The 25,502-nt window shown below is 52.8% G+C and overlaps 9 protein-coding genes across 9 annotated transcripts; 5 read left to right on the forward strand and 4 right to left on the reverse strand.

Moving 5' to 3' along the window:
* Window positions 1–963: 963 nt before the first annotated feature.
* Window positions 964–1,125, reverse strand: CCOS01_11415 (uncharacterized protein; the record flags this gene model as incomplete). Its single annotated transcript, XM_060459568.1, has 1 exon — window positions 964–1,125. One exon carries the CDS (start codon window positions 1,123–1,125, stop codon window positions 964–966), a length of 162 nt encoding a protein of 53 aa, XP_060310300.1.
* Window positions 1,126–1,403: 278 nt separating this feature from the next.
* On the forward strand, window positions 1,404–2,273 carry CCOS01_11416 (uncharacterized protein; the record flags this gene model as incomplete). Its single annotated transcript, XM_060459569.1, has 3 exons — window positions 1,404–1,594; window positions 1,779–2,053; window positions 2,176–2,273. The coding sequence occupies 3 exons, from the start codon at window positions 1,404–1,406 to the stop codon at window positions 2,271–2,273; spliced, it is 564 nt and encodes a 187-aa protein (XP_060310301.1).
* Window positions 2,274–4,129: 1,856 nt separating this feature from the next.
* On the forward strand, window positions 4,130–4,406 carry CCOS01_11417 (uncharacterized protein; the record flags this gene model as incomplete). The annotated part of the gene is made up of 2 exons (XM_060459570.1): window positions 4,130–4,217; window positions 4,276–4,406. 2 exons carry the CDS (start codon window positions 4,130–4,132, stop codon window positions 4,404–4,406), a joined length of 219 nt encoding a protein of 72 aa, XP_060310302.1.
* A 1,520-nt stretch (window positions 4,407–5,926) lies between these two features.
* CCOS01_11418 (microtubule associated protein) lies at window positions 5,927–10,494 on the forward strand (the record flags this gene model as incomplete). Its single annotated transcript, XM_060459571.1, has 2 exons — window positions 5,927–9,271; window positions 9,322–10,494. The coding sequence occupies 2 exons, from the start codon at window positions 5,927–5,929 to the stop codon at window positions 10,492–10,494; spliced, it is 4,518 nt and encodes a 1,505-aa protein (XP_060310303.1).
* Window positions 10,495–11,581: 1,087 nt separating this feature from the next.
* CCOS01_11419 (uncharacterized protein) lies at window positions 11,582–13,168 on the forward strand (the record flags this gene model as incomplete). Its single annotated transcript, XM_060459572.1, has 2 exons — window positions 11,582–12,041; window positions 12,114–13,168. The coding sequence occupies 2 exons, from the start codon at window positions 11,582–11,584 to the stop codon at window positions 13,166–13,168; spliced, it is 1,515 nt and encodes a 504-aa protein (XP_060310304.1).
* A 150-nt stretch (window positions 13,169–13,318) lies between these two features.
* Window positions 13,319–14,139, reverse strand: CCOS01_11420 (uncharacterized protein; the record flags this gene model as incomplete). The annotated part of the gene is made up of 2 exons (XM_060459573.1): window positions 13,319–13,777; window positions 13,939–14,139. 2 exons carry the CDS (start codon window positions 14,137–14,139, stop codon window positions 13,319–13,321), a joined length of 660 nt encoding a protein of 219 aa, XP_060310305.1.
* Window positions 14,140–15,021: 882 nt separating this feature from the next.
* Window positions 15,022–15,558, reverse strand: CCOS01_11421 (uncharacterized protein; the record flags this gene model as incomplete). The annotated part of the gene is made up of 1 exon (XM_060459574.1): window positions 15,022–15,558. One exon carries the CDS (start codon window positions 15,556–15,558, stop codon window positions 15,022–15,024), a length of 537 nt encoding a protein of 178 aa, XP_060310306.1.
* A 1,866-nt stretch (window positions 15,559–17,424) lies between these two features.
* Window positions 17,425–19,291, reverse strand: CCOS01_11422 (uncharacterized protein; the record flags this gene model as incomplete). The annotated part of the gene is made up of 2 exons (XM_060459575.1): window positions 17,425–19,181; window positions 19,264–19,291. 2 exons carry the CDS (start codon window positions 19,289–19,291, stop codon window positions 17,425–17,427), a joined length of 1,785 nt encoding a protein of 594 aa, XP_060310307.1.
* A 2,117-nt stretch (window positions 19,292–21,408) lies between these two features.
* On the forward strand, window positions 21,409–25,011 carry CCOS01_11423 (linoleate diol synthase; the record flags this gene model as incomplete). Its single annotated transcript, XM_060459576.1, has 6 exons — window positions 21,409–21,676; window positions 21,735–21,973; window positions 22,028–22,220; window positions 22,278–24,343; window positions 24,396–24,641; window positions 24,703–25,011. 6 exons carry the CDS (start codon window positions 21,409–21,411, stop codon window positions 25,009–25,011), a joined length of 3,321 nt encoding a protein of 1,106 aa, XP_060310308.1.
* Between the last annotated feature and the right edge of the window lie 491 nt (window positions 25,012–25,502).

The raw sequence follows: 25,502 nt of genomic DNA on the forward strand, positions 1-25,502 counted from the left end.
ATTCTCGACTTCTGGCAGAATCTTGGCCGCTGACGGAGAACGGCGAGGGCTGCCTATCTATGGTTGTGGGAACACAGGGAAGATTAAACGGTACACGGAGGCAAAGTGAATTTGGCGTATAGCGCAATAGAAGACAGAACAAGTGAGGTGGCCAGGGAAACTTGGACGGAGTCAGACACGGGGTTGAGGTAGATATATACCAACGAATAGATTTATGAGCCGACCTTGTTGTCATGATTGATGCTAGGTAAGGTACCTTGGTATAAGGCCCCTTTGGTTACTCAGTAAACCAGCGATTATTCAAACGTATCCGAACTTTGCAGCGCACTCACGTGGCTCAATTCCAAGGTCTCTACGACAACATGTTCGATTGGGCATAAAGACATGTGAAATGGAAGGCTGAAGTCGTGAGGCGGTTCGGGTGCATATTGGAGTCTTTGAGCCTCGGAAACCGGGGGCGTGAGTGGCTGGCAGGGACAGTAGGTCCAACGCGGCCTCAGAGGACCCCACTTTCCTGCTTGCTCACCGATGAGATGTGTCGGTACGGAGTACCTTACGTGCTTACCTAAGGCAAAGGAAGGGACGGAGTCGGGATGCCTTCCATTCGACCAGCCATCGCCATTTCCAAAGGGAAGGAGAGATCAATTAATGTACGGTGTACCTTGACTAAGGCAAGGTACCTATTCCCTATTCGTAGATGAGAGAAGGAAGCTGGCTCGCCCCCAGTCACAATTTTGAAATCTACAACATACATACATTTCATAGACGATTTCTCGAATCGCAGTACATAATCTTCCCCGTCTAACCATAAGGTAACTACGGCGTAAATACGACATACTTTGGTTTGACGTGGCACCCTCCAAAACAGCCGCCGCGCCAACACCAGGGCAACCCACACCATCCATTCGATCCGTACGCCTACCTTACCTTGCCTTGGGTACTGTGCAGGAGTCAGGCCGACTTCTACCTGATTGCGAGGCCCTCGAAAACCGTTCCTGCTACCAACCCTGCCCCTTCTAATAAGACGAACTCTTTCGCACCCGACGAGACGAACCGAGCCCACCTTTCCGCTCGACGCAGGATACCTAATCGACGCGATTGCCGCACGCGCATTGGCGATAGCATCCTACCCAGCCTCGCCGAACGAACAGAACCCGTAAATTCGGTACCCAACGTTGCCCATTGCGCTACCCGCCCCCGCCCCTCATCCCAGCGAAACCCCAAATCCATCGGAAGACCGAGAGCATCGAGCACGATCGATCAAATACCTATATTAGAGACAACCTCTCCGTGCCCCGTTCCGAGTCTCAGCGACAGTCGGAATACCTAGGCGACGCGATCCCACTTGACCAATACCAACTCATCGTCAACGAACCGAGCTGTAAATAGCAAATATAGGCACAATGGTGGCGTCAACACTGACGGGCAGCTCCCTCTACGAGAGGCGCGTTGTCGAGCGCGTCCACCGCTACCAATGGCCCGGCATTCAGCTCAACCTCTGGATCCTCGTCATGCTTGTAGCCGCCTGCCTCATCATCGGCGTTTTTGCGTCCTTCATCGAGACGCAGCAGCAACTGCTTCTGCCCATACCCTGGTGCGTGATTCACACTGCTATCTCTGCCTCGCCCTCGCATTCCGTCATGTTGCCATATGCGCCTGGCCAAATGGCATGCCACGCTTCAACGACTACGCGGAAAGACGAGGGTTCCCGGCCAAGAGATGAACTCCGCGAGACGATGCCAATGCTAACATGATGAACCATCTTCCTTCTGCGACAGGTACTTTCCCTACTACATCACCGTCGCATGCCTCGTAATCCTCTTCATCGGCCTCCTCCTCTGGCTAGTCTTCCAGCGTCGTCTCCTCCCAGCCATTGTTATGATCGGCGCCTTCATCCTCTTCATACTATGGTTCGTCGGTCTTGTTGTCGTGAGCATTCAGCTCTGGGGACCCGACGGGTCCGTCTCTAGCACGTGTAACCTCGCCGTGTTTAACCGGAGCCCGACGGGGCAGAGTCTAGACACCCTCGCTTGGCTGGAACAGAGGAGTATATGTGCGTTCTCTCCTTTCCCCTACTCGCTCTTTTCTTGGTGTGATGCCTATTTGTTTCTTCGTAGATTTCGAGAAGAGACTTTGTGAACGGGAGGAATGCTAATATTCGGGACCGTGATGTAGGCCAAGCGTGGCAGGCGGTGTTTTCATTTGCGCTGGTTGGTGCCATCTTCCTGCTTTGGATCATGGTCATGGCCTACCAAGTGTTTGCCAGCTCGTGATGAATATGGGCTGAGACACGACTGTCCCGGGAATTATCATTCTCGTTTGGACGTGTGGCTGCGTAGTGTCGACGATGAAGCCTCGGGTTGCGCCTAGGCCGCAACGTTTATATTTTGACTGTATACCATTGCATGAGGAATATCCGACATACTCAACCATTTTCTGGTATAATCTTTTCGGCATAGTCCGACACAGCTCGACACATATACGGAAACATAAACGGTATCCAGCTTCGACAGTCTTATCGGCCGGCATGTACATACCGCCAGTTTTGCTACAAGAGACGAATTTACGAGTATGATCTGATGGATTTAATGGTTAGAGTCGCCGTCGGAGGAAGGTTGTCGTTCTCTTCCTTGGTTTCGGGCAATTGCACATATAGGCGTCTGGTGATTATGGACGGAGGTTTCGTACGAGCTATTATTTTGTGACTGGACTGCATGATTGCGTAGCAAAGGCGCACGAAGATGAGTGAAACGAATGCTGTCCAGAAATGACGAATTGGCAGTTATGGATGGTCAAATGAGGTAGCGCAAGCAAGCACAGCAAGGCAAGGTTGGATGGAATGACAACAGTATATTCTGCATTGCGTTGTAACCGGACTATGCATGCATTCAAGTCGTTGTGTGCTCTTAGACTGGATTCGACTCAGTTCACCCATGGAGCGATCTTGTATGGAGTACATGCTTCCCGTCTGCATTCGTCAACGGAAGCCAAGTATTCAGGTACATACTTGCTTGCATGTACCTAGTCCGGTCCCCGTAGTCCGAGACCAGCTTTGTTTAAGATCAACTGCATTTCGTCACTGAGATCGTCGTCACATGATGAATCTGTTGCGAGTGAACGTGGGGAGGTACCTACCTCCCACAGTAGAGGGTTCGCATAGGTACACGCGTAGCTTTGACGGGAGCGGCTCTTGTTGGCGAATCGAGGCCTAGGCCCCCATGTTGATCTGACATGACGTAGCCAGCCGGCGGGGATACTGGTACACTACAGAGGTTCGGATTGAATTTCGAGACCTTTCACGCGCATTCATCTCGAGTGCCCCGAGCAAGTGCGTGCGTTGGTTTGCCGTTCAGCCGGGCAGGCACCTTGGAAATGTCAGACAGACAAGGGTACCTTAGCTCGAGAGATAGACTCGATTTTCAGCCTGCCAAGCATCTTGGACTAGCATTCTCTCGGGAGGAAACAAGCCATGATGGCAGGAACAGCCAACGGGTGAGGACCCTGAACCTGCTTGGCATTCTGACTGGGTTGACATGACGGGGGAAAGACAACTACAGATTGTGATAAGGTGCCTAGATGAGCAGACTCTCAACATCCGGTTTCTCTTGAACGACGGGTCGAGAGTGCATAAGGTCGCGGTACCTTACAGTCTTACCTTTGGAACTGCCGGCGAATGACGTAGGCAGGCAGTTAGCTATCTGACTTTGCTCAGATAGGTCAGAAATGGGAGTTGGAACTGGGAATCTGCGCTGTGTGGCTGCCAACTTGGGGGCGAGGGCATGGATTAGGTCATTGGACCCACGGGGACGCGGGTGAGAACTGGAAATGTCTGACGCTAATGGGGGAAAGCGGGGGAGGGGTCCTTCCTCTACCAAGTCCCTACCTCATGCCGCTCTGGTTGCCTCCCAAGCTCGAAGGTGAAGAACAGGATGGGAAAGGTAGGTTCCGTTGGCTGGGCTGATGGAAGGAGACTGGATGTATAAAGTGCCCAAGCATTCCTCTCACTCCTTCTCATTTTGATTCACTTTTACATACACCCACAAGTTACTCATACAAAACCGCTCTCCAACAAGTACCACTATTCAACCACTTTCCACCACCACATAAGCTACAAACCACAACTATCAACATGGACAAGCTCAAGAACCTCGCCTCCGGAAGCTCCGGCAACACTGCCGCTGCCCCAGGCCAGCAGAAGCAGGATCCTGTCGATAAGAGTAAGTTTAGACACTCGCCACTCCCACAATGGTTCGAATTCCTCTGACATACTTATAGTCTTCGACGCTGGCTCCAAGAAGGCTGGACACGACTTCTCTCCCAGCACGGACGAGAAGATTACCGATGCTGGTCGTGGAATCTACGAGAAGGTGACCGGGAAGAAGGTCAACCCTAAGATTTCCAACTAAATGTACAACATATGTTTTGGTCACGACTCTTTCACGACAATGGGACGATTGCGGCTATGATATCATGCCTCCCATATAGCTTTTAATGAACTACATTACCATTATGCCTTTGCTCTATTATGCGAGCTGATGGAACGCACCATAGCCGCAAATTTCATGAATCCGCAAACGTACCCCCACTAGTATACGTACTATTTGCATTCATTGCATGGACATAGTGTTTGCTACCCTCACTGTAACAGCCCAACTGCAGTGGAAGCAGCGGACAGGATGATAAATGGCTATAGCTATTAGCTATGCCGGTACATTGAAACCAACGTAGGACATCAATTCTGATGGAGACCAATTTCAATGTCACAATAGCTACCTGAATCCCATGAAACCGCCCAAATATAGTTTGATCTTGGTGCAGGGGAGCGATCACAGCAGCGACCTGACCAAATGAGAATCATGCCGTGCCTGGAAACAGCTATTGTTGACGTTTGAAGCTTTGGAGATGGTCTGGACCTTCTCGTCACCTTAGGTAAGCACTCGCTACCTAGCTGCCTTACGTGAGGTTGCCAGCGGGGCAGGTATGGTGGGATGTGAAGACCATAGGTACGCCGTAAGGTAGGTACCTAAGGTAGGGGGTCCAGACGGGAGCATTGGAGGCACCCGCCCCCCATGTGAGGTGGACCAGGATGTACCTAATCTGTTGGTGGGTGCCCTGCTGATAAGGTCTCTCTAAGCACCTAAGGTAAGGTAAGGTACGTGCCTACCAACCAGTCCGCCTATGTTTTTGTTTGTATTCATTTTCGCGGATCAACAGTCCGTTCTTCACACGTTTCTTAGCATCCCCTTTAGAGGTGCATATCTAGCTTCGATTGAGAAGCAACTCTAGGATTTTGTATCATCCCGGCGTGCATCTAGGTACAGCCCATCACGTCTTGCAGCATCAGCCAACACGTTCATCACTGCAAAACTTCGTGCTTACGAGGAAGCACGTAGGGTAGAAATTTTTACTGGTGCTTCCATTCCTTGTTGGTGGTTGCGGTACCTTGGGAAAAAGGGTGGAAGGAACACCACCAAATACCTAGGTACGTGCTTTCCTTCATGATAAGGTAAGGTACATCGGCGTCCTGCATGCGCGTGCGCGCCAGCATCCAATCCTCGACGCTCATCTCCTGCCAACGCACATGTTTTGTGCGACACGTTGACTTCGCCATTGTTGCTATCGCTCCATCCCGATGCCACCACAGACTCGCGACTGACAAGGAGGGAGAAACTCTGACACTTCTTAGCTCAATCGGTTTATGTTACCTCCAGGTACCTAGTTGCTTTTCTCATCCCTCACCGATCATTCATCACCAGCGCATCTTCTCCTTCGAAACGCCCTTTCAGCGCCCACCATTCCCCGGCTCGAGCCCCCCTCCCGAAACCGCCAATCATTCCCTCGAGGACCAACGACGGGCGAGACAAAGAAAAATCCACGTCCCCAGCCAGCCGAATGCATCCCCCCAATCGCCTAGCCAATTCCCACCATGGAACGTGATGAGACCCATCACGACGACTCCCGTCCTACTACTGCCCGTCGGGTTGACGACGACGGTGATGATGACACATCGCGGCTCAATCATTCAGGAAGCGCTACTGTTGACGAGTCGCAAAACACGCCGACCAAACCCCCTCCTGACGAACAACCTCACAACAACGAACTAGGTCGCCGTACCCCGTCCAGCTCCCGTACCAATATCGAACATCAAAACGAATCTATGCTCCCTCCACCGCGACCCCAGACCTCCGCCGTACCGGACACCAGCTTTGTCGAGGGCCCTACCTTTGACGACTCCTACCATGGCGATTCTTTGGCTGAATCTGCTGTTCGCGCACATCTCCAGGACGTTGAATCAAGCTTCGTCTCTCGTGTATCCCCGATCCCCACAATAACCCACGAGGGCACCGACGACACTTACCTCTTCGATGGCGCGGCCGCTTCTTCGAGATCCCCTGCCCCAGCCAGACAACCCCCTGCGAGTCCCAGCCCCAGTCCAAGGCCGAGATTCGATGCGACCCCTGAGGAAGACTCGGCCATCCACAACCTTCCCGAACTGCGACCGCAAGACTCGGCCTCTGCCGACGTCTCCAATACAACTTCTGCCCTGGAAACTATGTCCTCCTCGCCCGCCGCCGCCGCCGCGGCGCGAACAATTTCCAGGGCCCTTTCCAGCGCCAGCAATCGGACCGACAAGCAATCGGGGGAACCCGCTCCGGCTGACGACACCGAGGATGAACAATCTCTATCTCGTGCGGAATCTGCTGCCGAATCTGTGTCAACGACTCTCCGAAGCAAGCGCTCCGACGGCAGCCTTCAAGGGGGCTCTGTGGATGCCGGCAGTACACCTGGTCATTCTCTCCGCTACGGCACGCGGCCAAAGTATCTGCGTAGCCGGGGCGCCAGCCAGCGATCCTCCGTTTCCTCTTTCATCACCAACCCCGATACCCACGATGAACTTGAGAGCGAGGGCACTGCGAATCTTGGCGCCGATTTCGCCCTGCAATCTGGAGGTGCAGCTGGCACGCTGAGCTTACCCCGCAGTCTCAGCAGCATCCTGTCGCGCTCCGTGAGCATCGGCAGCATGGCCTCGGGTTTGGACGAGCCCGAATCGCTACCTAGTCAACTCGAGACACTTGAAGAGGACGACAACCGGTTCTCGCCGCGCCGATCAGCCCGAAACGAAGATCTCCTGGCTACCCCGAAACCCTCCAAGGAGAATCTAACTGCGCCCACCGATACTGTCATCGCCCGGCATGTTAGAAATGTGCAGGTCCCTGAGTCGTTGGCCATGGAGTACAGGACTAAGAGTGGCTTTGTGACGCCCCGCAAGCCCTCAGACATGCCGCTTGGCGCCTCCACGAGGTCGGGTAAGAACCTGACACTCAAGGAGCAGAGCAGCACCATTGAGCGTCTGTCCAAAGAGAACTTTGACCTCAAGCTGAAGGTCATGTTCCTCAGCGATCGCCTTGACAAGCTATCCGAAGAGGGTGTTAAGGAGATGATCTCGGAAAACGTGGAACTCAAGACGAGCCTCGCCGTCATCCAGCGTGATAACAAGGCCTTGCGAAGGCGGGTCAAGGAGTTGGAGAAGCAGTTGAAAGACGACCAGGACCGCCCCGGAACAGCAAAGAGTGGTGGATCGTCTAATGACACCTCCTCTAACCTGGATGCTCAGGAACGTGAGGAGGAGTTGACATACCTGCGCGAGCGCGTCGAAGAATACATCACTGAGATTGAGAGGCTTCGGAACGATAACATGTCAAAGGAGGCAGAAAAGCGTAAGCTCAGTGAGGTGGTCAGGTCGCTAGGCGAGAGAACCAGCGGCAATCTTGGCAGTCAGGAAGAGGCCGACGTATGGAAGGACCTTCTCGAGCAGGAGACGGCTCGACGCGAGCAGTCCGACGAGGACAACCGTAAGCTGCGTGACGAGATCTTCCGCATGAAACAGGAAGCCAGTGGCGGCCACGGTGGCATGCACCACACCACCAACATTTACAACATCACCAAGAAGCACAGACAAGTCTCTCCAAGTCGCCCCGTGTCTGGTCTATCCGGTGATCTTGAAACGAATGGTGGCTTTAGTGCGGCAAGTACGTTGGTGGATGAACTCAGGAGAGAAAGTGAGCAACTACGACACGAAAACGCCGAGCTGAGGCGCGAGGTAGGAGCGCAGACATCCATGCTCACGTCGAGGAACCGTGAAAAGGAGCGATTATATCAGGAGATTGAGGATCTGAAGATGGCGCAGCGGCGAGGAGGACCGGCACCATCCACGGTGGACTCCCTGCTTGAGCGTTCGGCATCTCGCGCCGGCGCCCACCACCGGTCGATGTCAAGAGTCAGCGCCAGTAGGACGCAAATGACAGAGATCGATGAGCTGGAGCGCGAAGAGTTGGAGAACAAACTCGCCGAAACGCGCGACAAGATTAGCGAGATCAAATTACAGAACCAAGAGCTTCAACGAGAGCTCGAGGGATGCATGGCAGACTTTGAGACAGCAGTCGAAGGTAAGAGCCAAGCTGAGGAAATCGCTGCCACACTCCAGGAAGATCTCGACAATGCTATGAACGACCTCGTGGCTTTGCAGGCCGAGAGGGACGAAGCACTCAGGGAGCAGGCGGATATGGAGACGGAATTCGAATCGTTGCGGAAAGAAGCCCAGGAAGAAATCGACGCTTTGGAGGGCGAGGCCGACCAACGAAACGACGAGATACAAAGGCTGCAGTTTGAGCTCAATGACCGCACAGAAAACTTCGATGCCCTGCAGGAGGAAATGCGCAAGATGAGCGAAGCGCTACTGGGATTGGAGGACGAGACAGCAGCCAAGATTGGCAGGATCAAGCAACTAGAGCAAGAACTCGCAGAAGCCAACAAGGAGTCAGAGGAGCTCGAATCCAAGCTGCTCGAGTCCAACGACAAGGCTCAGCGGCTCAGCGTACAACAAGAATCCAGCCAGGGTGAAATTGCTTTCTTGCGTGAGGAGCAGGAAGGCGACAAGATCCGCATCGGCGATCTCGAGGCGGCTCTCGCTAATACCGAGCAGAGCTTGCGCGACGAACGCGACAGGATCAAGGAGCTAGAGCAGCGTCTTGTTACTGAGCGTCGCCAACACGAGATGGTTTCCAATCAGGAGAAGGAAGAGGTGACGCAGTTCGTCAACGAGCTTAACCGCGAGATGTCGGCGGCCAAAGACGAAGCCCGGAGGTTGCGTAAGAGTCTCACCTCTCGCGAAGTTGAGGCGACCGAATGGAAGGAGCGGCTCATGGAGTTGGAGAACAATCTTAGAGAGGCACTGGGCGATCTTAACGGGACACGATCCAGCCTTCTCAAGGTAGGCTAGGCAACAAGCCCCATAAGAGACACAGGCACTAACAGACATAGTCGATTGCAAAACTTCAGCGCGAGTTGGAGAACACCGTTCGCGAGCTGGACACCACCAAGGCATCGCTCGTCGAGAAGGATCGTATCATCAAGCAGCGCGACGCTTTGCTTGAGTCACACGGCCTGGAGTCTCGCAAACTTGGGGGAGAGCTCGAAAAGGAGAGACAGGCGCACCGGACGACGAAGAACCAGTTCGAGACATTTCAGAAGACACACTTGCATGTGTCGAGAACTGTTAGCACACAGGACCTACGCATCTCGGAGCTCGAATCTTCGCGGACCCAGGACAAGAAGAAGATTTCGCATCTCGAGGCGACGTTCCGAGACCAGCTCACTGAGCGCAACAACTTGCTGCTTGTACTGTGGACCCGACTTTCGGCCCTTTGTGGCACTGACTGGGCGCACGACAATAGTCTCATCAATGGGCGCGCGCTGCCTTCTCTGGAGGCTGTGGCTACTATGCTGCCCGGCTTCAGCAAAAACTTGCTGGGCGCTATCAAGATGATCGAAACCATGGTTGGTGGGTTCTCGTCTCGCGTCAAGGGCGTGGAACGGGACTTATGGCGTGAGTATCAGAGCCTCGAGAACAACCTCGAGATCCGGACTAAGAAGCTGGAGCGGCTGGAGACGATTGTACGCAACAGCATAGCATCGGGATCCCTCGGGTCCTATGAGCAGGCTAGAATGGAGCGCCTCGAGGACGCCTACCGTCAACTCAAGGTTGAGAACGCAACACTACGAACCGCTCAGGACGTCAGGAGTCGGGCTGCCTATTCAGCAACCAACGACCCCAGCGCGGTTATCACTGAGCCCGGCAGTGGAAGCCCGTCGCCGTCCATTCCCACAGGACCGAGAGAGCGAGAGAGGAAGCCTCGCAAGGGCGAGAGAACGTCGACGATGACACGGAGCGTTTCCAGTCATACGGTGACGACGCCTGGGTCAACCAATCACAACCCTTTTGAAGCCACGTTGGCGGAGAGGGACCCAGCAGACAACCGGTGGATTTTCAAGCTCCGCGACCTCGAGAACAAGCTCAAGGCTGAGCGCGAAGGCCGCTCGCAGGACCGTAATGCGGCAAGACAGCGGCTGGGCGGACTCGAAACAGAAAACCGTGATTTAAGGACGGAGGTGAACCGCATACGCAGGGCCAACGGACAGTTGGGGGACAGCTGAAAAAGTAGAGCTGGCTGGGATTGCGTTGCGGAGGTTTCATTTGTATTCGCTCAACCCCTTGTACCAATAGCAGAGCCGGAATGTGTGGCTCAATGTCTCTTTTGTTTTTGTTTTTCCATTCTTCTCAGCATTTGTAATTTCAGCGACGAACGGCCTTTGCTAGGGACCTGGAGGAGTTTTGCGGACAGGCCGCCTTTTGGGTACAACAGTCTAATACCAAAGCCTCTCTGTCTGGCGTTGTTTGTCAGCCTTGCCTTACAGAACACCCTTATGTCATCCATATTACATCGCGCCTAGTTGTAAGGTGTTGTGTGGCTGACGGTTTGATTAACAAACTGCAAAAAGATAAAGGTCAACAGAGGCCAATGTTTGGCTTCTCGTGTGTGTCGGGGCTGCGGCTTCGGACTCGCCATGTAGCGTGGGGCTCCTCCGACTCTCCGCCCCAGTCCCGCACTGTTTGCGGGGTTCCCTCCGCCTTCACTTGCAAGTCTAGCCACCCACCTTAGCTTACTGGATGCGATTTCGAACTCCCGTTGGTCACGCGCAGAGAGCACAACGGGACGATGCATGTCATTCTGCACCTCCAAGACCGACTAGAGCGGGGCAGAGCGGGGCTCCGCATTGATCTTGCTCGTTATGGATGTCCGCCTCGAACGCGGGGGATCCGGGGTGTGGTCGACGGATGGGAATGCAAGCTAATTACACGGTCTTTCTCTCGATTTCTTAACTTGGTCTTGCGGCGTTGCCAAGTTGAGAATGCCGACCACGTCGAGGTCGATGCCACAACATGAGTGATGGCATTGGGCCTTCTCATCTGGTATAAGAGGCCAATCGGACCTGCTTTTGCTGATGATTCTCGAAGGCATCATCATCGGCGAGGTTGACGGGATTAATGTTTGACGAACAACATATTGACCCAAGTTTTAAGTGAGAGCACTTCTAGTTTTCTATACTTACATTATCTCTCAAACTGGGCAACTTCACCATATGAGATTCGCTACCTTGGTTCTTGCAAACTCATAAAGATCCCAATTCGAGACTCGTCCGGAAGAAGCCACTACGTCTACATCATCAACAGACCACCAAGATGTTCCGTCTCCACAACCTGGCCCGGGGTCGGACACGCACCCCTCTCCGCCTTCCATCATCACAATACCGAACAGTCATGATGGGCGCCGCAGCGCCAAAAAAGGAAGGCGATATCTCTTCCGTCTTCGTCTCTCTTTCGGGTGCCGCCCGTGAACCGCTCCCGGACCGCTTCCGTGTGCTTAAAGAGGACCTCATCGCGGGTCACGAGGATGCCGTCGCTGCGTCCTGGAACCGGCTCCTGCGTGCTTTGCGGGAGGAGAATCAAGTTATCCGGGAAAAGGGACCCGCCATCATCCCGAGCGTTGAATTCAAAGACTTGGAGGGCGATATTGAGAGGCTAAAGGGTGATATTCGCAAGCGTGGCGCCGCTGTCGTTCGTGGTGTCGTTGATGAGAAGGAGGCTAGAGGATACAAAGAGGAGGTTGAGGAATATGTCAGGAAGAACCCATCCACAAAAGGTAGGCTATCCACGGCTATGTCTATTTTCCCTGCAAATGATTTCATCACTGACCAACTCCTCATAAAAAAAGCTTTCCCTGCAGACAACCCTCAAGTCTACGAGCTCTACTGGTCTCACCCGCAAATCAAAGCCCGCTCGCATCCTAATATGCTCAAAGTCCAGTCGACCCTCATGAGCTCCCTCTGGAACAAGTCCCCCTCGGCCGCCATCTCTCTGCAACCCCTGACCTACGCCGACCGCCTTCGCATCCGTCAGCCCGGCGACGCAACGTTCGCCCTCGGCCCACACATTGACGGCGGGTCTGTGGAGAGATGGGAACGCGAAGGGTACGGCAAGGCCGGGACCTACGATGCCGTCTTCCGAGGCGAATGGGAGAAGTACGACCCGTGGGACGTCAGCGCCCGCGTCGAAGCTGTGCAAGACTTGTACAATGGTGCCGGCGCATGCAGCATGTTCCGCATGTTCCAGGGCTGGCTGAGCCTGAGCAACTGTGGACCGAGGGAGGGGACCTTGTTGGTGAACCCGTTGGTGCAGCTCTCGACCGCCTACTTTCTCCTCCGGCCGTTCTTCCAGCCGCGTAGGGAATTATTTGCGAGTGGCAGCGGGGTCGTCGCGGGAGAAGGCGAGGAGTTCTTGCGAGAGGAAAACTGGGCGTTTACGGGCGGCGAGGCGATGAGTAGCGAGCTACAAGGGGCAACACCGGGACACGGACAGGAGCTCAGTGAGGCGCTGCATCCGCATCTGCAACTTGATGGGACAATGGTTCATATCCCGCGCATCAAGCCTGGGGACTTTGTCGTTTGGCACGCGGACCAGATCCACGCCGTCGATAAGGTTCACCAGGGACAGGGAGACTCGAGTGTCATGTACATCCCTGTGTGTCCGGCGACGGATTTGAATGTCGGGTACTTGGCGAGGCAGAGGGAGGCGTTTCTTGAAGGGCTGCCAGGGCCGGATTTCCCCGGCGGAAAGGGGGAGAGCGAACACGTGGGGAGGTCTGGAGAGGATGCCATCGAGGGGCTGGAGGCGAGGCGGGCGATGGGATTGGAAAAATTGGTCGGCGCTGGAGATGGGCATGGAGAGAGGGATTTAATTCAGAGGGCGAACAAAGTCCTGGGGGTTTGAAAACCAAAAGAAAAGGGGTATCTGATTTGGTAGAGGTCTTGGCTCAAGTATCAAGCTAATGGGAAGAAGTGAGCATATATGTTTGACCTATCACTTGAGCCGCCGCACACGAAGATGATGCTTCCTTTCCTATCTTTTCCCTAGACCTACCTATATGTCGTTTTTCTTCTTTTTCCTCCTCAGTATGAAGCCATAGTAATCAAACGCACTCTCCCCGCCAGAGAGGACATCCATGTCCATGTCCCAAAGATTATCGGCATTTAACAGCGGCCGCATGAAGTGAGGCTGTCTGTAAGTGATGTACAGAAACACCCCGTCGTCCTTGAGGGCGCGGTGGACCTCGCCGAGGTACTTGGCCGTGTTCTCACGAACGTCGACTGGAGGCGACCACGGACTCCCATGGATCATGGCGTCGAGGGTGCTCTTATCAAAAGCGATGTCGACAGACGCAGTCGGCGCGGCATCGGGCATGTCGCGGATGTCGGCCCATTTCCACTCGATGCCGGCCAAGTCAGCGTGTCGTTGTCTCATGAGGTCGACGACGACGGTGGAAAAGTCTAGGCAGAGCTGGTTCTTGTAACCGCGTGCCGAAAGGTCGGCGGGGATGGTCTATGGTGGAAATGGTGAGTGGTGGATCTGGGCCAGAGGTCAAACGTGTGAGTGTTGAGTGAAGAAGAAGTAAAGGTGGCAGCCAGGGTGAAACGTGAGGAAGTGTTAAACAGGGCGAGAAAGCAAAGTGACTTTGGTGGCGAGGGGCACAAGATACATACACTATCCCCAGATCCGAGGTGCATAATACGCGGGGAGGTGTCAGGGCGACGTTGGGAAAAGAGATGCTTCTCAAAGAACGGCTCGAGGGCTTCGAATGTGCGGAACCATTCGTGGGTCGGATGCGAGCCATCCGACTTGGTATAACGCTGATTCCAAAACTCGGGGGTGGCCAGAGCCTCAGCCTCGCTTAGTTCTGCCATACCTACGGTGCCAGATGTTACGGAAATCCGGAAGATGATAAGATTGTATCACAGTAATCGGTGATGTGAGTTGACGGCGGTGAAGGAGACATATACAAGGTGTCGGAACGAGATGAGATGGCAGGTGTACCGTAAAAACCGCCGTTCAAACTTGCGCTAGCCCGTGCACTTGACACGTTAAGCCTCTCTCAGTACAAAAACTCACTAATCTCCGCCACATTTTCAGATCTTAATTCTAAATAGAGGCACGTATTGGCCAGAAGGTGAGTAAGACAACGGGAGCACGGGCTAGCGCAAGTTTGAACGGCGTGAGTTTCTACGGTATGCGTATGCAAGATAGTAAGGGTGTCAATGAAAGTAAGAGCGACTGGTGGTGTAAGTGAGGCCTGGGTGAGATGAAACAAGACACCAGACGAGTGAGCGAGAAGATGAGAGCTGGTCGCGTCGTGGAGGGGCCGAAAAAGATTGCGGCCCCGCGACGAGATGAGCGATGGTGGGGGCGGGGCACTGGCAAGCTCGAATTGAGGATTCTCATTGGTGAACGGCCACCTTAGCTAATCAGCACACATGTCCTTCGCCATGGAAATGGAAATGAGGGGTTCACTCGACTCAAGAAACAAACCAAAGTTGTGAAGCTCAAGCTCATCAATTTCATCAAATAATGATTGCACATGTGACGAGTTAAAGTGAAATAAATGCTCATAAAGCTCGTTCAATTCATCAACTTTTTTTGTTTACCCAAGACATGCCCATTTCCAGTCCGATTCCAGAGTACCTTGAACACCATCTTGTGGCAATTCAATCATGTTTCCCTCACCTCATCATTGCCGGATTCTTCTACATCCAGCCCTCCGAACTCATCGAGTGGGACACCATTGCGCCTTACTGTTGCTGCGTGATAGGAGCCGAAAAGGGAGTGAGGTAGTCGCCCTTGCCGATCTGAACGCCCTTGGCGCGAAGGATGCCGTAGGCCGTGGAAATGTGGAAGAAGAAGTTGGGCATTCCGTAGGCGACGAGGTAGTCGCGGGCCTTGATCTGCACCTCGCCCTTGCCGAAGCCGAGTCCAAGGGGCACGAGGGCATCGGTTCGAGCCTCGAATGTCTTGGGGTCGGCGGCCTTGACGATGGTAATGGTGTGCTCGACGCGCTGGCGCAGGTCGTCGAGGCTGGCAAACTCCCTGCCCAGGGCCTCGGGCTCGGTGCCCTGAACGCGGGCGACGATCTTGATGGCGCAGTCGGCCGCGACGAAGAACTGGAAGCTGAAGGGCAGCATGTCATCCGCCAGCTTCCAGTCGAGAATCTCCTTGGCGTCAATGGACTTTTCCTTGGCGTACTCCTCGGCCTTGGTGATGATGTTAAGGAGCGAGTTGAGACCCGCAAGGAGGAGGGGGACGGAGGCGTCGTATAGAGTGTAGGCCATGTTTGCGGTTGTTGGTGGATGAATGGTAATGTTGACGATTGGTAAAGGGCTGTGTTTATGGTGCTTCAAGACTTGCAAGAATGTCAATAGATCTGTGAGGGGCCAGAAGCTTTATATGTCCTCAGCAAGCCATCCACTTGACAGCTGAAGACAGTCCCACGAAAGAGCGGTGGAAGCATGAAGCGTTTGGAGCTGATCCAAAGCCCCTGACCTGGTGCAGGTAGCTGGTGATCGGGCGTTTCTGTCCAGTTCGACGGGCGGGTCTGCTTGACTAATGCGTCGGTGCGGGTTGGAGTGTTGTAGTACCGGGGAACTCAACACAGCAACCGTCATGCTCACATACCAATCTCACTCTGCAGCCCTCGTATAATGCTATTGAAACTCTGGCCCATCTGCGGCCCCTTGCGTTTGCGCGTGGGCACTCGCGCGGCCCATGCCGGGGCTTGTTTCTCAGTCTTCCACCTGATAGGCAAAGTTAGCTGATGACCTGCCCCCCATCGTGAGTGGTGAACGACTTACAAGGCCGGTCTTTACCACAGTATACGGATACCCAGGCCGAGGGGTGCTACCTTGCTTCGGAACTCGGGTCAGAGAAGCGCCATAGCGAACAGCGCAGAAAGGGCGGCGGGGCCCAGAAACGGAGCGCCCGCTGACAAATGCCTCTTCCTCGTCTCACTTTGTCAGGCTTCCCTCACCCATCCTCCGCAGTACGAAGCCCGAGTCGCGGCAGCGGGCTGCGGGGGCCGAGTGGGAGAGCCACTGGCATTCCCGTCCTTGTGCATGTGCTTCGGGGCTAGTTGCATCCGAGCTGTTGCAGATCCTTGGTTCTAGTGGCACTGAGAGTCGATGCTTAGAAATCCAAACGGTCGCAGCCTGGTAGGACAGTATCCATCAAGGTGAAAGGATTCCAGTCGACTAGATATGTTCAGTAAAGGAATGAAAAGACCGATGTAGAGATACACTTCAAGATATGGGACATACAATTACTTCACGAGCCTCAGATGGCAGATCTGATATAAAATAAGACAAGAACCAATCGGGACTTGGATGTAGACAGCGGCCCCAGAAGCTTAAATGGACGAAGACACCTCGCACTCTGCAAATGAAGAGATGGGTTCGACATTCGTCATAAAGCTATGCTATGGCGTGCTTATCAAAGAGAAGCACTCAAATCTTGTAAAGCCATCATAAAACCATGCGCGTGTGTATGTGAGTGTGTCTGTGTGGATCAACCAGGCGGGAACTCTAAAGGTAGCCTATTCCCGGCAGAACCATGACACTCTTACGCTAGACCAGCAGTCAGATCCAGATTCAGTAGTGAAGACTACCGGCCGCTGAGCAGAATAACGCTGAACATATCTTCGAACTCGACCGAGTCGAATTGCCTTGCTTGCTAATCAGTTTCGAAAAGGCCTTACGCAAGCATTCCAAGCGGGCTAACTCTACCCCGCCAAGTCCGGCCCGGCCCGGCCCAAACGAAGCCAGGAACACAAACCAAAAGGTGTGTTGTGTTTTCTCTGCAATCCCGGCGAAACACAACGACGGGTTTTGCAAAGAAAAGAACCAGTCGTTGACTTCACTTCATTGTCTCTCTGCCACTCCTTACTTTGTCCTTCTCGCCCGGGCTTGAGGCACTTCATAGACGTGCTACTCAGCCTGAGGTCAGGCAGTGGATCACATTGCAACAAGGCCGCTCTTGGGCCGAATAACTTTTCCAAATGTCTGGCGTGACTGTCAAACAGGTCGCCCCAAATGCGTTTCGAGCAGGAGTCCTGGGCGCCACAAGCGTTGATCCAGCGTGTATTTCTTTTCCTTTTTACTTCTTGTCGGCAAATTCCAACTTCAATCTGCATATAGCTCTAACTTTTAAAGATGTTTTTGCTCAGTGTCCCACTCCCGTTCCCATATTTCGTCAATAATATCACCGCTGCCTTTGACACACTTCCAATGCCCCATTCCGTACTCTTTCGGTGCCACACGGCAACCTCTCCCACCTCCACCCACAATCAAGTTTCCAGGTCTATACTTTTCGTCGCGCTCCATCCGTCGTATCACGCTTCCATGAATTCTGACTTTGTCCGGAACGTCCCGGACTTCTCCCCTTGGCAGTGGCCATCTGATTGGTTTCCAACTGCCATCTGGCCTTAGGTCGAGTCTTCTAAAGGGGAGATACTCCATCACCCGCCACATGAAGACACTGGCACGATGCATGCCACATTTGAAGTCAAGCGAGTCGTGTATCTTGGCTTCGTGGGCTGTCTGCATCATCACGTTGAATGACAAGGCCGTGCAGGTGTGCGTTGATGTGCCCGAGTTTGCCGCGTTTTCTGTCGCGGAAGCGGTGGGTGATGAGGGCTGGAAGTCGATAGTAGGGGAAGGCGCATCGATGTGAATTTCCGGGACTGCGATGGCTCCGTTCGGCATAGTAGCCGTCGACTGTCTTGTAGTTCGCGTGTCTTCTCCGGCTACTGATTCAACGCAGCCGAGGTACTCGAGCTGGTCGAGATCAAATGTCAACCCTGCTCGCATGGCTTCTCTCACCATCCACACGAGGGGTATGTGACTGGCATTCTTTTGGCCAGGAACGGCGTCCCATCCTCCGCCTATATCGCCATGCCCTCCGGAGAACCATACCTCATCAACATCCTGGTCAGCTTCGTCGTCATCCGAGTCGTAGGTGAGATCTTCCATGGGTGGCTTGGAGTTGATAGACGAGGCATCGTGATCCGTATACGCGTTGCCTGTTCGTTCGGTTGCCCTGGATCTGGACCTGGAGCGACTACGGAAAGGAGCCGGATGGTCTGCGTCTTCCTCTTGTGAATGCACTCGGCGCCTACCACGGTCTTCTTTCGCCACAGCGTCGTCAGGTGCAAGTGTTGATCGCCGACCTGGACGATACTTTTCTTGGAACTCCTGCACTTTTTCGTTCAAAGGGTGATGGTGCTCCATCAAGCGCTTGGCTGCAGTTCTCCTCCGAGACTTCTTGGGCTCTTGATAAATGAGATCTTGGCGAAATTTGGCGCGTCGTTCATCAATACTGACAGCATGCCTGATGACTTTCGCAGAGCTTCGCGCAGTGTACGGGAACTTGCTCCGCTGCATCCACGCCGTTTCGAAGCGCGGCACGCTATTCACGGTGTCGAACAATCCCAAAAAGCGGATTCGTCTTATCGGTCGCGAGAATGTTTCTCTGAAGCCTTTGAGAAACTGATACATCTTCTCTCTGTCTTCTTTGCCCTCCGGTGTTGAGTTCGTTCTTCTGCATTGCCATTGTGAGAATGAGTTCCACGCGAAAGCGACCATTTCCTCGTTGCCATGGGCAAGTAGACCGACAAAGTCCAACATCTCAGCCAGGAACCTAGCAACATAGGCACCTCGAGAGAAGCCAAACATGTAAATGTCGTCTCCTGGCGAGTAGTACCTCATCAAGAATCTGTAGCCGCCCACAACGTGCTGGTCAAATGACGAGCCGACTGCAGAGTCCTTGGCCATCTGGTACCAGGACTTGCATTTGGCTCTGAAACCATTATGCGTTAAATTTTCTGAGACAACATATGTCCCTATGCCGGCTGTAGGAATACGTATCCTTAGTGACATGAAGTGTAAATGCAAAGGTGGCAGCACTCACGTTGATAGTAGTGGTCTATAACCTCTGTCAGCCTCGCCATTCCGAAGACGATTAAATGAATGATGTTCAAATCTCACATTGATCATTTGCGTTGCTGTCGAGCATGCGGAAAATTTTGAGAATATTGCTGTCGCTGTCATCTCCACGAAACTTATTACCGGTACCGTCGAAGCATAGGATCAACTTTCTACGGCCACCACCGTGCGAGCCTCCCCTACAAGTTCCGTTGGCACATTGGCCACTTATATCTGGTTGATGTCGACTGTTCCTTGAGGGATCGCGCAAGTAAGCCTGCATTGTTAGATAGGGAGAAAAAAACGCAAGATGAAGGAAGACTTTGTCCGAAACGTAACGAGAGTCTAATGCTCCTGGTAGGTGTTGGATCAAGGTTGTCCTTAGTGTTGGCGAATATCAAATGTCATATACAATCATCTATGCCCCAGAAACCTTGGCACGATGACTAAGATTGAGACATCTTGTAGCCCGTTACGTATGGACTGAATGACAATGTTTACCCAGGAAATCTGTCTGTTTCTGACTAAGGACCAGCGTAAGGTGCAAGCGGATGATTCGGACCTGATCTGCGTAACCAAGCCGAACTTGGAACTCTGTTTCACTCACGCGGCTAGACAACATGCCGAATTAGTAGATTGGTATGGCAATTCATATGCCCTACTTTGGTCAAAATTTCTCAACCTCGCAAGTCGGCGAATCAGCAAGAAAATTCAGCAGAGCAGGTCCGGCATCGGCTGCAGTCTCTAAGGGTCACCCAGCTTCTGCCTCATGAGATCAGCTTGAGACAGGTCTAACACTCGTGCTCAAAAGAGAAAAGACAATAATGAAATACGGCAAGCTCGGACAAATACTTGAGGCTTGCCAAGGGGGAGTTCCTGGAGTAGAGTGAGACATAGCCGATTTCCATATCTGGATAGAAAGGGAGATATGTTTCGACCTTGGCAGTCCTCGAGATATGACACCAGAAGCGGAAAGTGAAATCACGAATTACGCCCTTGTTTCGGACGCGGTTGTTCCGAGACCTGCTTAGACGCCCCATTGCCCAACTGCATATGCCTACGTGTTGCCGAATCCCTGGGGAAACATGTGGGTATGCGATAAGGCGCGAGACATGAGTGCGCCAAGTCTCACAAACTGTTCTGAAATCCCGTGCAAGACAGTCAAGACAGTCCATGTAAGTAGCTAAAGCACCTAAGGATAGGATCGACTCGATATTGATGACGCATAACAACTAGGTATTGCCTGATCCGCAAGTAAATCATTACTGAGACACAGCCGATCGTTCGTAAATCTCTTTTAAAGTTCACTTTCCCACCATCATTTTGCGCCAAGGAACTCAAGTTTACATATCTAGATAGGCAGCACGCCACTCACATGCCAATCCGTCCAACGATGCTCCCTCGAACGAGCGACTACTTGCAACTGCTTGCATACCAGCAAAGTTCGAAGTCACAATGCCTGTCGCACAGCATACACGAACACCATTCATGTCTGGTTGAGCACACGTGAAACGTTCTCAGGTGATGTGCGAGTTGCAGTTGCCCAGGCAGCTACCACAAAGCATCCAAACACCAGTAGCTTTCTCAAATGAGAAAGAGAGGTCGGACGCGGATTATCGTGGACGTTGTAGTACATCATACCCGGTCGTTTCTCCGCCCCGCTTTCGTTGAAGGATTACCCACGTAGCAGCACACCGGTTCCCAAATGCACGTCTCACAATACTAAACTAGCGCATTGGAAAATGCCGTAAGGGAATGGGCGGCAGCCAGGTCGATCGCTTTTTCTAACGCTGACTATACCCTACTTAGCATTCTAGTACCTATGAAAGTCTCACGAACGGAGCTTTGGCGGACGGTTGCAGCTGCTTATTTCACTGATCTACCGTAGGTGTAACGCTACCAGCCCGGGGCCGTTCAAGTGGAACATGGTCTTAGACATTATCTGAGACTGTTCGAGACAATCCCAGGGTATCTATCACACCTGGTATTTGTGCTCATTATTCACTCTCCACCAAGACGGTGCTGAGAAAGTAACAATGCCCATTGGCTCGAGCAATGGATGTGAGATGTCAGTGTGGGCAGTCGCACTCTGTATGGTAGAAGCGCAAGGTATAATAATTGGGTGTGGTTTCCTTGGTTTTCTTACGGAAAGTTTTCCCGATTGTGATTATCCTTTCCCAACTATTGCCCTTAGTTGCCTACCTCATGATGAAGACCTCCAGGAACGGAAGCAATTCAAGTGCTGGCGGCGATACATACAAGCCTACCACTACTGGTACCAGCATGAAGAATCCTAAATCTGGCCCAAGTCGAGCAGACCCACGGTATGGTTCCCATGATGTCAAGAAAAAAGGGTTCTCGGATGTGCGCCAGGCGTCTAAGCGACCATTGCCCACGCAAAATGGCGACGGAACCTACCCCTCAGAACTTACTCGGCCTACCATGGTTCAGAATCTGAAGGCTCTACAGGCCGCAGGTGTGTGAAAGCTTTGCCATAGACGAAGAATTTGAGCAGATACTGACGGCGAGAGAAGATCTCAAGACACTCGTTCAGATCATCAAATCCAAGATCAAGGGGGAGAAGATCCAAGATGACAAAACCATGATCATGGAACGGACAATTCAGATTGTTGCCAAGCTCCCACACAACTCTCGCCTACGAGAGCAACTGACAAATACTTTCATTGAGGAGCTCTGGGGGTCACTCGACCATCCTCCGATGCTTTACATGGGCGATGAATACAAATACCGTCAGGCCGATGGATCTTACAATGTTAGTCAACTGGCACTAAAACTTATGTACACATTCTAACGAGAAAATTCACAGAATCCAATGCTTCCAAGGCTAGGAGCTGCCGGAGGACCATATGCCAGATCTGTCAAGCCTCGTATTGTCACCCTCGGCGCCATGCCGGATCCTGGCTTGATCTTCGATGCCGTGATGGGGCGCACGAGCTACAAGAAACACCCTAACAACGTTTCGAGTATTCTTTGGTATTGGGCAACCATTATTATTCATGGTTAGTAGACTTTCCCCGTGGGGACTCTGAGGACGTAAGTGTTCTGACGAATGGTAGACCTCTTCTGGACGGACTTCAAAGACGTGACGAAGTCCAAAACGTCCGCGTATCTTGATCTCTCGCCATTGTATGGAAGCAATCAGGAGATGCAAAATTCAATCAGAACATTTAAGGATGGCAAGCTCAAAGCCGATAGTTTCGCTGACAAGCGTCTGATCGGAATGCCACCCGGAGTCTGTGTCCTCTTGATCATGTTCAACCGATTCCATAACCATGTGGCGGAGAATTTGGCTGCTATCAACGAGGGAGAGAGATTCACACCGCCAAGCAAAGATCTCAACGAGGAGAAGACAGCTGCGGCTCTGAAGAAGTACGACGAAGACTTGTTCCAAACTGCGAGACTTGTGACATCTGGCCTCTACATCAACATCACATTGGTCGATTACGTACGAAACATCGTCAATCTGAACCGCACCAACACGACTTGGACACTCGACCCCCGACAGGAGGCTGGTATCGATGCCGGTACACCGGATGGAGCGGAGGCAGGCACTGGGAACGTCAACTCTGCTGAGTTCAACCTTTGTTACCGATGGCATTCGTGTATCTCAGACAAGGACGACAAGTGGATCCAGAAGTTCTACGGCAAGCTCCTAGGTAACAAGGGCCAGATGTCCCCCCAGGAAATGGCTTGCGTTTTCGGGCAATTCGAGAAGTCTATCCCAGACGACCCTGGCATGCGTACTTTTGCAGAGTACGAAAGGGGCGAGGACGGAAAGTTCGACGATGACGACCTTGTGGATTGCATCAGCTCTGCGATTGAAGACTGTGCTGGAGCGTTTGGAGCTCGAAACGTCCCTCAGGTTATGCGACCTGTTGAGATTATGGGCATCTTGCAAGGACGCAAGTGGAATGTCGCTGGTTTGAACGAGTTCCGAAAGCACTTTGGCCTCAAACCCCATGAAAGTTTCGAAGAAATCAACTCAGACCCCGCTGTCGCGGATCAACTAAGAAACCTCTACCAACACCCAGACTACGTTGAACTATACCCTGGCCTCGTCGCTGAGGAGGCAAAGACTCCCCTGACACCTGGTGTTGGCATTGCCCCCACATACACCATCTCTCGTGTCGTTCTCTCGGACGCTGTCTGTCTGGTTCGCGGCGACAGATATTACACGACGGACTACAACCCCAGACACCTAACTCAATGGGGCTACAAGGAGGTTGACTATGACTTGAACATCAATCATGGTTGTGTTTTCTATAAGCTGTTCCTCAGAGCTTTCCCCAACCACTTCAAGGGCAATTCTGTTTACGCCCATTATCCCATGGTAATCCCACCGGAAAACCAACAGATTCTCACGGACCTGGGAAGAGTCGATCAGTTTGATTTTGAACGCCCCAACCCCATTCCAACAAGGACTAACATCACGTCTTTTGGCGGTGCCAAGTACGTCTTGGACAGCCAAAGTCGGTTCAAGGTGACGTGGGACGAGGGATTGTCCTTCTTGATGGGCAAGGGTGGAAGCCGCTTCATGCTTTCCGGAGACACTGACTTTCACACGGGCCAGAAGAAGTGCATGAGTGCTCAACTCTACCAAGACGACTGGAATTCTCATGTTAAGAAATTCTATGCCGATATTACGGAACAGCTACTTCGCGAGAAGTCATACAAGCTTGCCGGTCAAACACACGTTGACATCATTCGGGACGTAGGCAACATCGCTCACGTTCATTTCGCCGCCAGAGTGTTCAATCTCCCTCTGAAGACACACAAGAATCCCAAAGGCGTCTTCACTGAACAGGAGATGTATCAGATCTTGGCGGTAATCTTTGTCTGCATCTTCTTCGACATCGACCCAGCCAAGTCTTTTCCCCTTCGCCAAGCCGCGAAGGAGGCAGCGCAGTCGCTGGGCAAGCTTATTGAGACGAATGTCAAGATCACTACGAAGACAGGGCTTCGTGGGCTCTTTACTGGCTCAGCAGACAAGCAAGACCCTCTCGCATTGTACGGAACCAATATGATCAAGGGTCTCGATAAGGCCGGTCTGAGCACCTACGATATCGCTTGGAGCCAGATTCTGCCTACATCGGGAGCGATGGTGCCGAATCAAGCTCAAGTCGTAAGTGGCCCATTGGTGAACTCTTCATGCTACTGTGCTAATCCATGCCCAGTTCGCTCAAGCGGTTGATTACTATCTTTCGTCTCCAGGGTCGAAACACCTAGATCAAATTCATGCCGTTGCCAAGGCACCCTCTACCAAGGAGTCTGATGCTGTGTTGCTTGGCTACGCCATGGAGGGCATTCGACTTGCTGGCACGTTCGGTTCTTACCGTGAGGCGGCCCAAGACGATGTCATCGTGGAGGATGATGGTCGAGAAGTGCCTGTGAGAAGGGGAGACAAGATCTTTGTTAGTTTTGTGAGTATTCGTACCGCCGACCGCGACCTGTGACTTCCCCTCTGATTGACATGACTTGCAGGTGTCCGCCGCCAAGGATGCGAACCACTTCCCTCACCCAGAGGAGGTCAACCCGCGGAGGCCGATTGATTCATACATCCATTACGGCCTTGGCCCTCACTCTTGCCTGGGGCGCGATGTAAGCCAGGTTGCTCTCACAGAGATGTTCAGAGCGCTCTTCCGCAAGACGAATGTCAGGCGAGTGCCGGGGCCCCAGGGGCTCTTAAAGAAGGTGCCTAGGCCTGGCGGTTTCTTTGTGTACTTGAAGGAGGATTGGGGCCAGATTTGGCCATTCCCAGTCACCATGAAGGTGATGTGGGACGATGAATGAATTGCGTCGTCTACGGATACTCTACCGATACTATAGATCTGTGTTCCATGATATGACTCGGCGACGGATAGCTTGCCGACCGTGGAGAATGGAATCGAATTTTCCAATCAGGTTTCTTTTTACCTGAATCAGTCAGCAACATTGACTTTTGGGTGAATGGAATGAACTTCCCGCTGCTGTGAAAAATCGGGCTGCTTCAGCTGAGGCCGACCCTTCTCGGAAAGTATCCGTGGACCAGCGTCACAAGTATCGGCACCTCCACCTGGCACCCCTGCATCGCCCTGGGAATTGAAGGGGGATTGGCGAAGGCCAGTTATTAGTGGCATTCTCTGTTTCGCCAGCACGCAAGAATAGTATGGAATCGCCAGTGAGCACATCATCCCTTGACAGTACAGCCGCGGTGGGCAGGCGGTAAGACACAAATTTGGGCAAGTCTATCAGGGCCATCGTTGGAATTAGGCATATCTTAGATAGCAGAGAGTGTCGTTGTC

This window comes from Colletotrichum costaricense, assembly GCF_030867565.1.
Source record: "Colletotrichum costaricense strain IMI 309622 chromosome Unknown Scaffold_12.1, whole genome shotgun sequence".
Classification (NCBI taxonomy): Eukaryota; Fungi; Ascomycota; class Sordariomycetes; order Glomerellales; family Glomerellaceae; genus Colletotrichum; species Colletotrichum costaricense.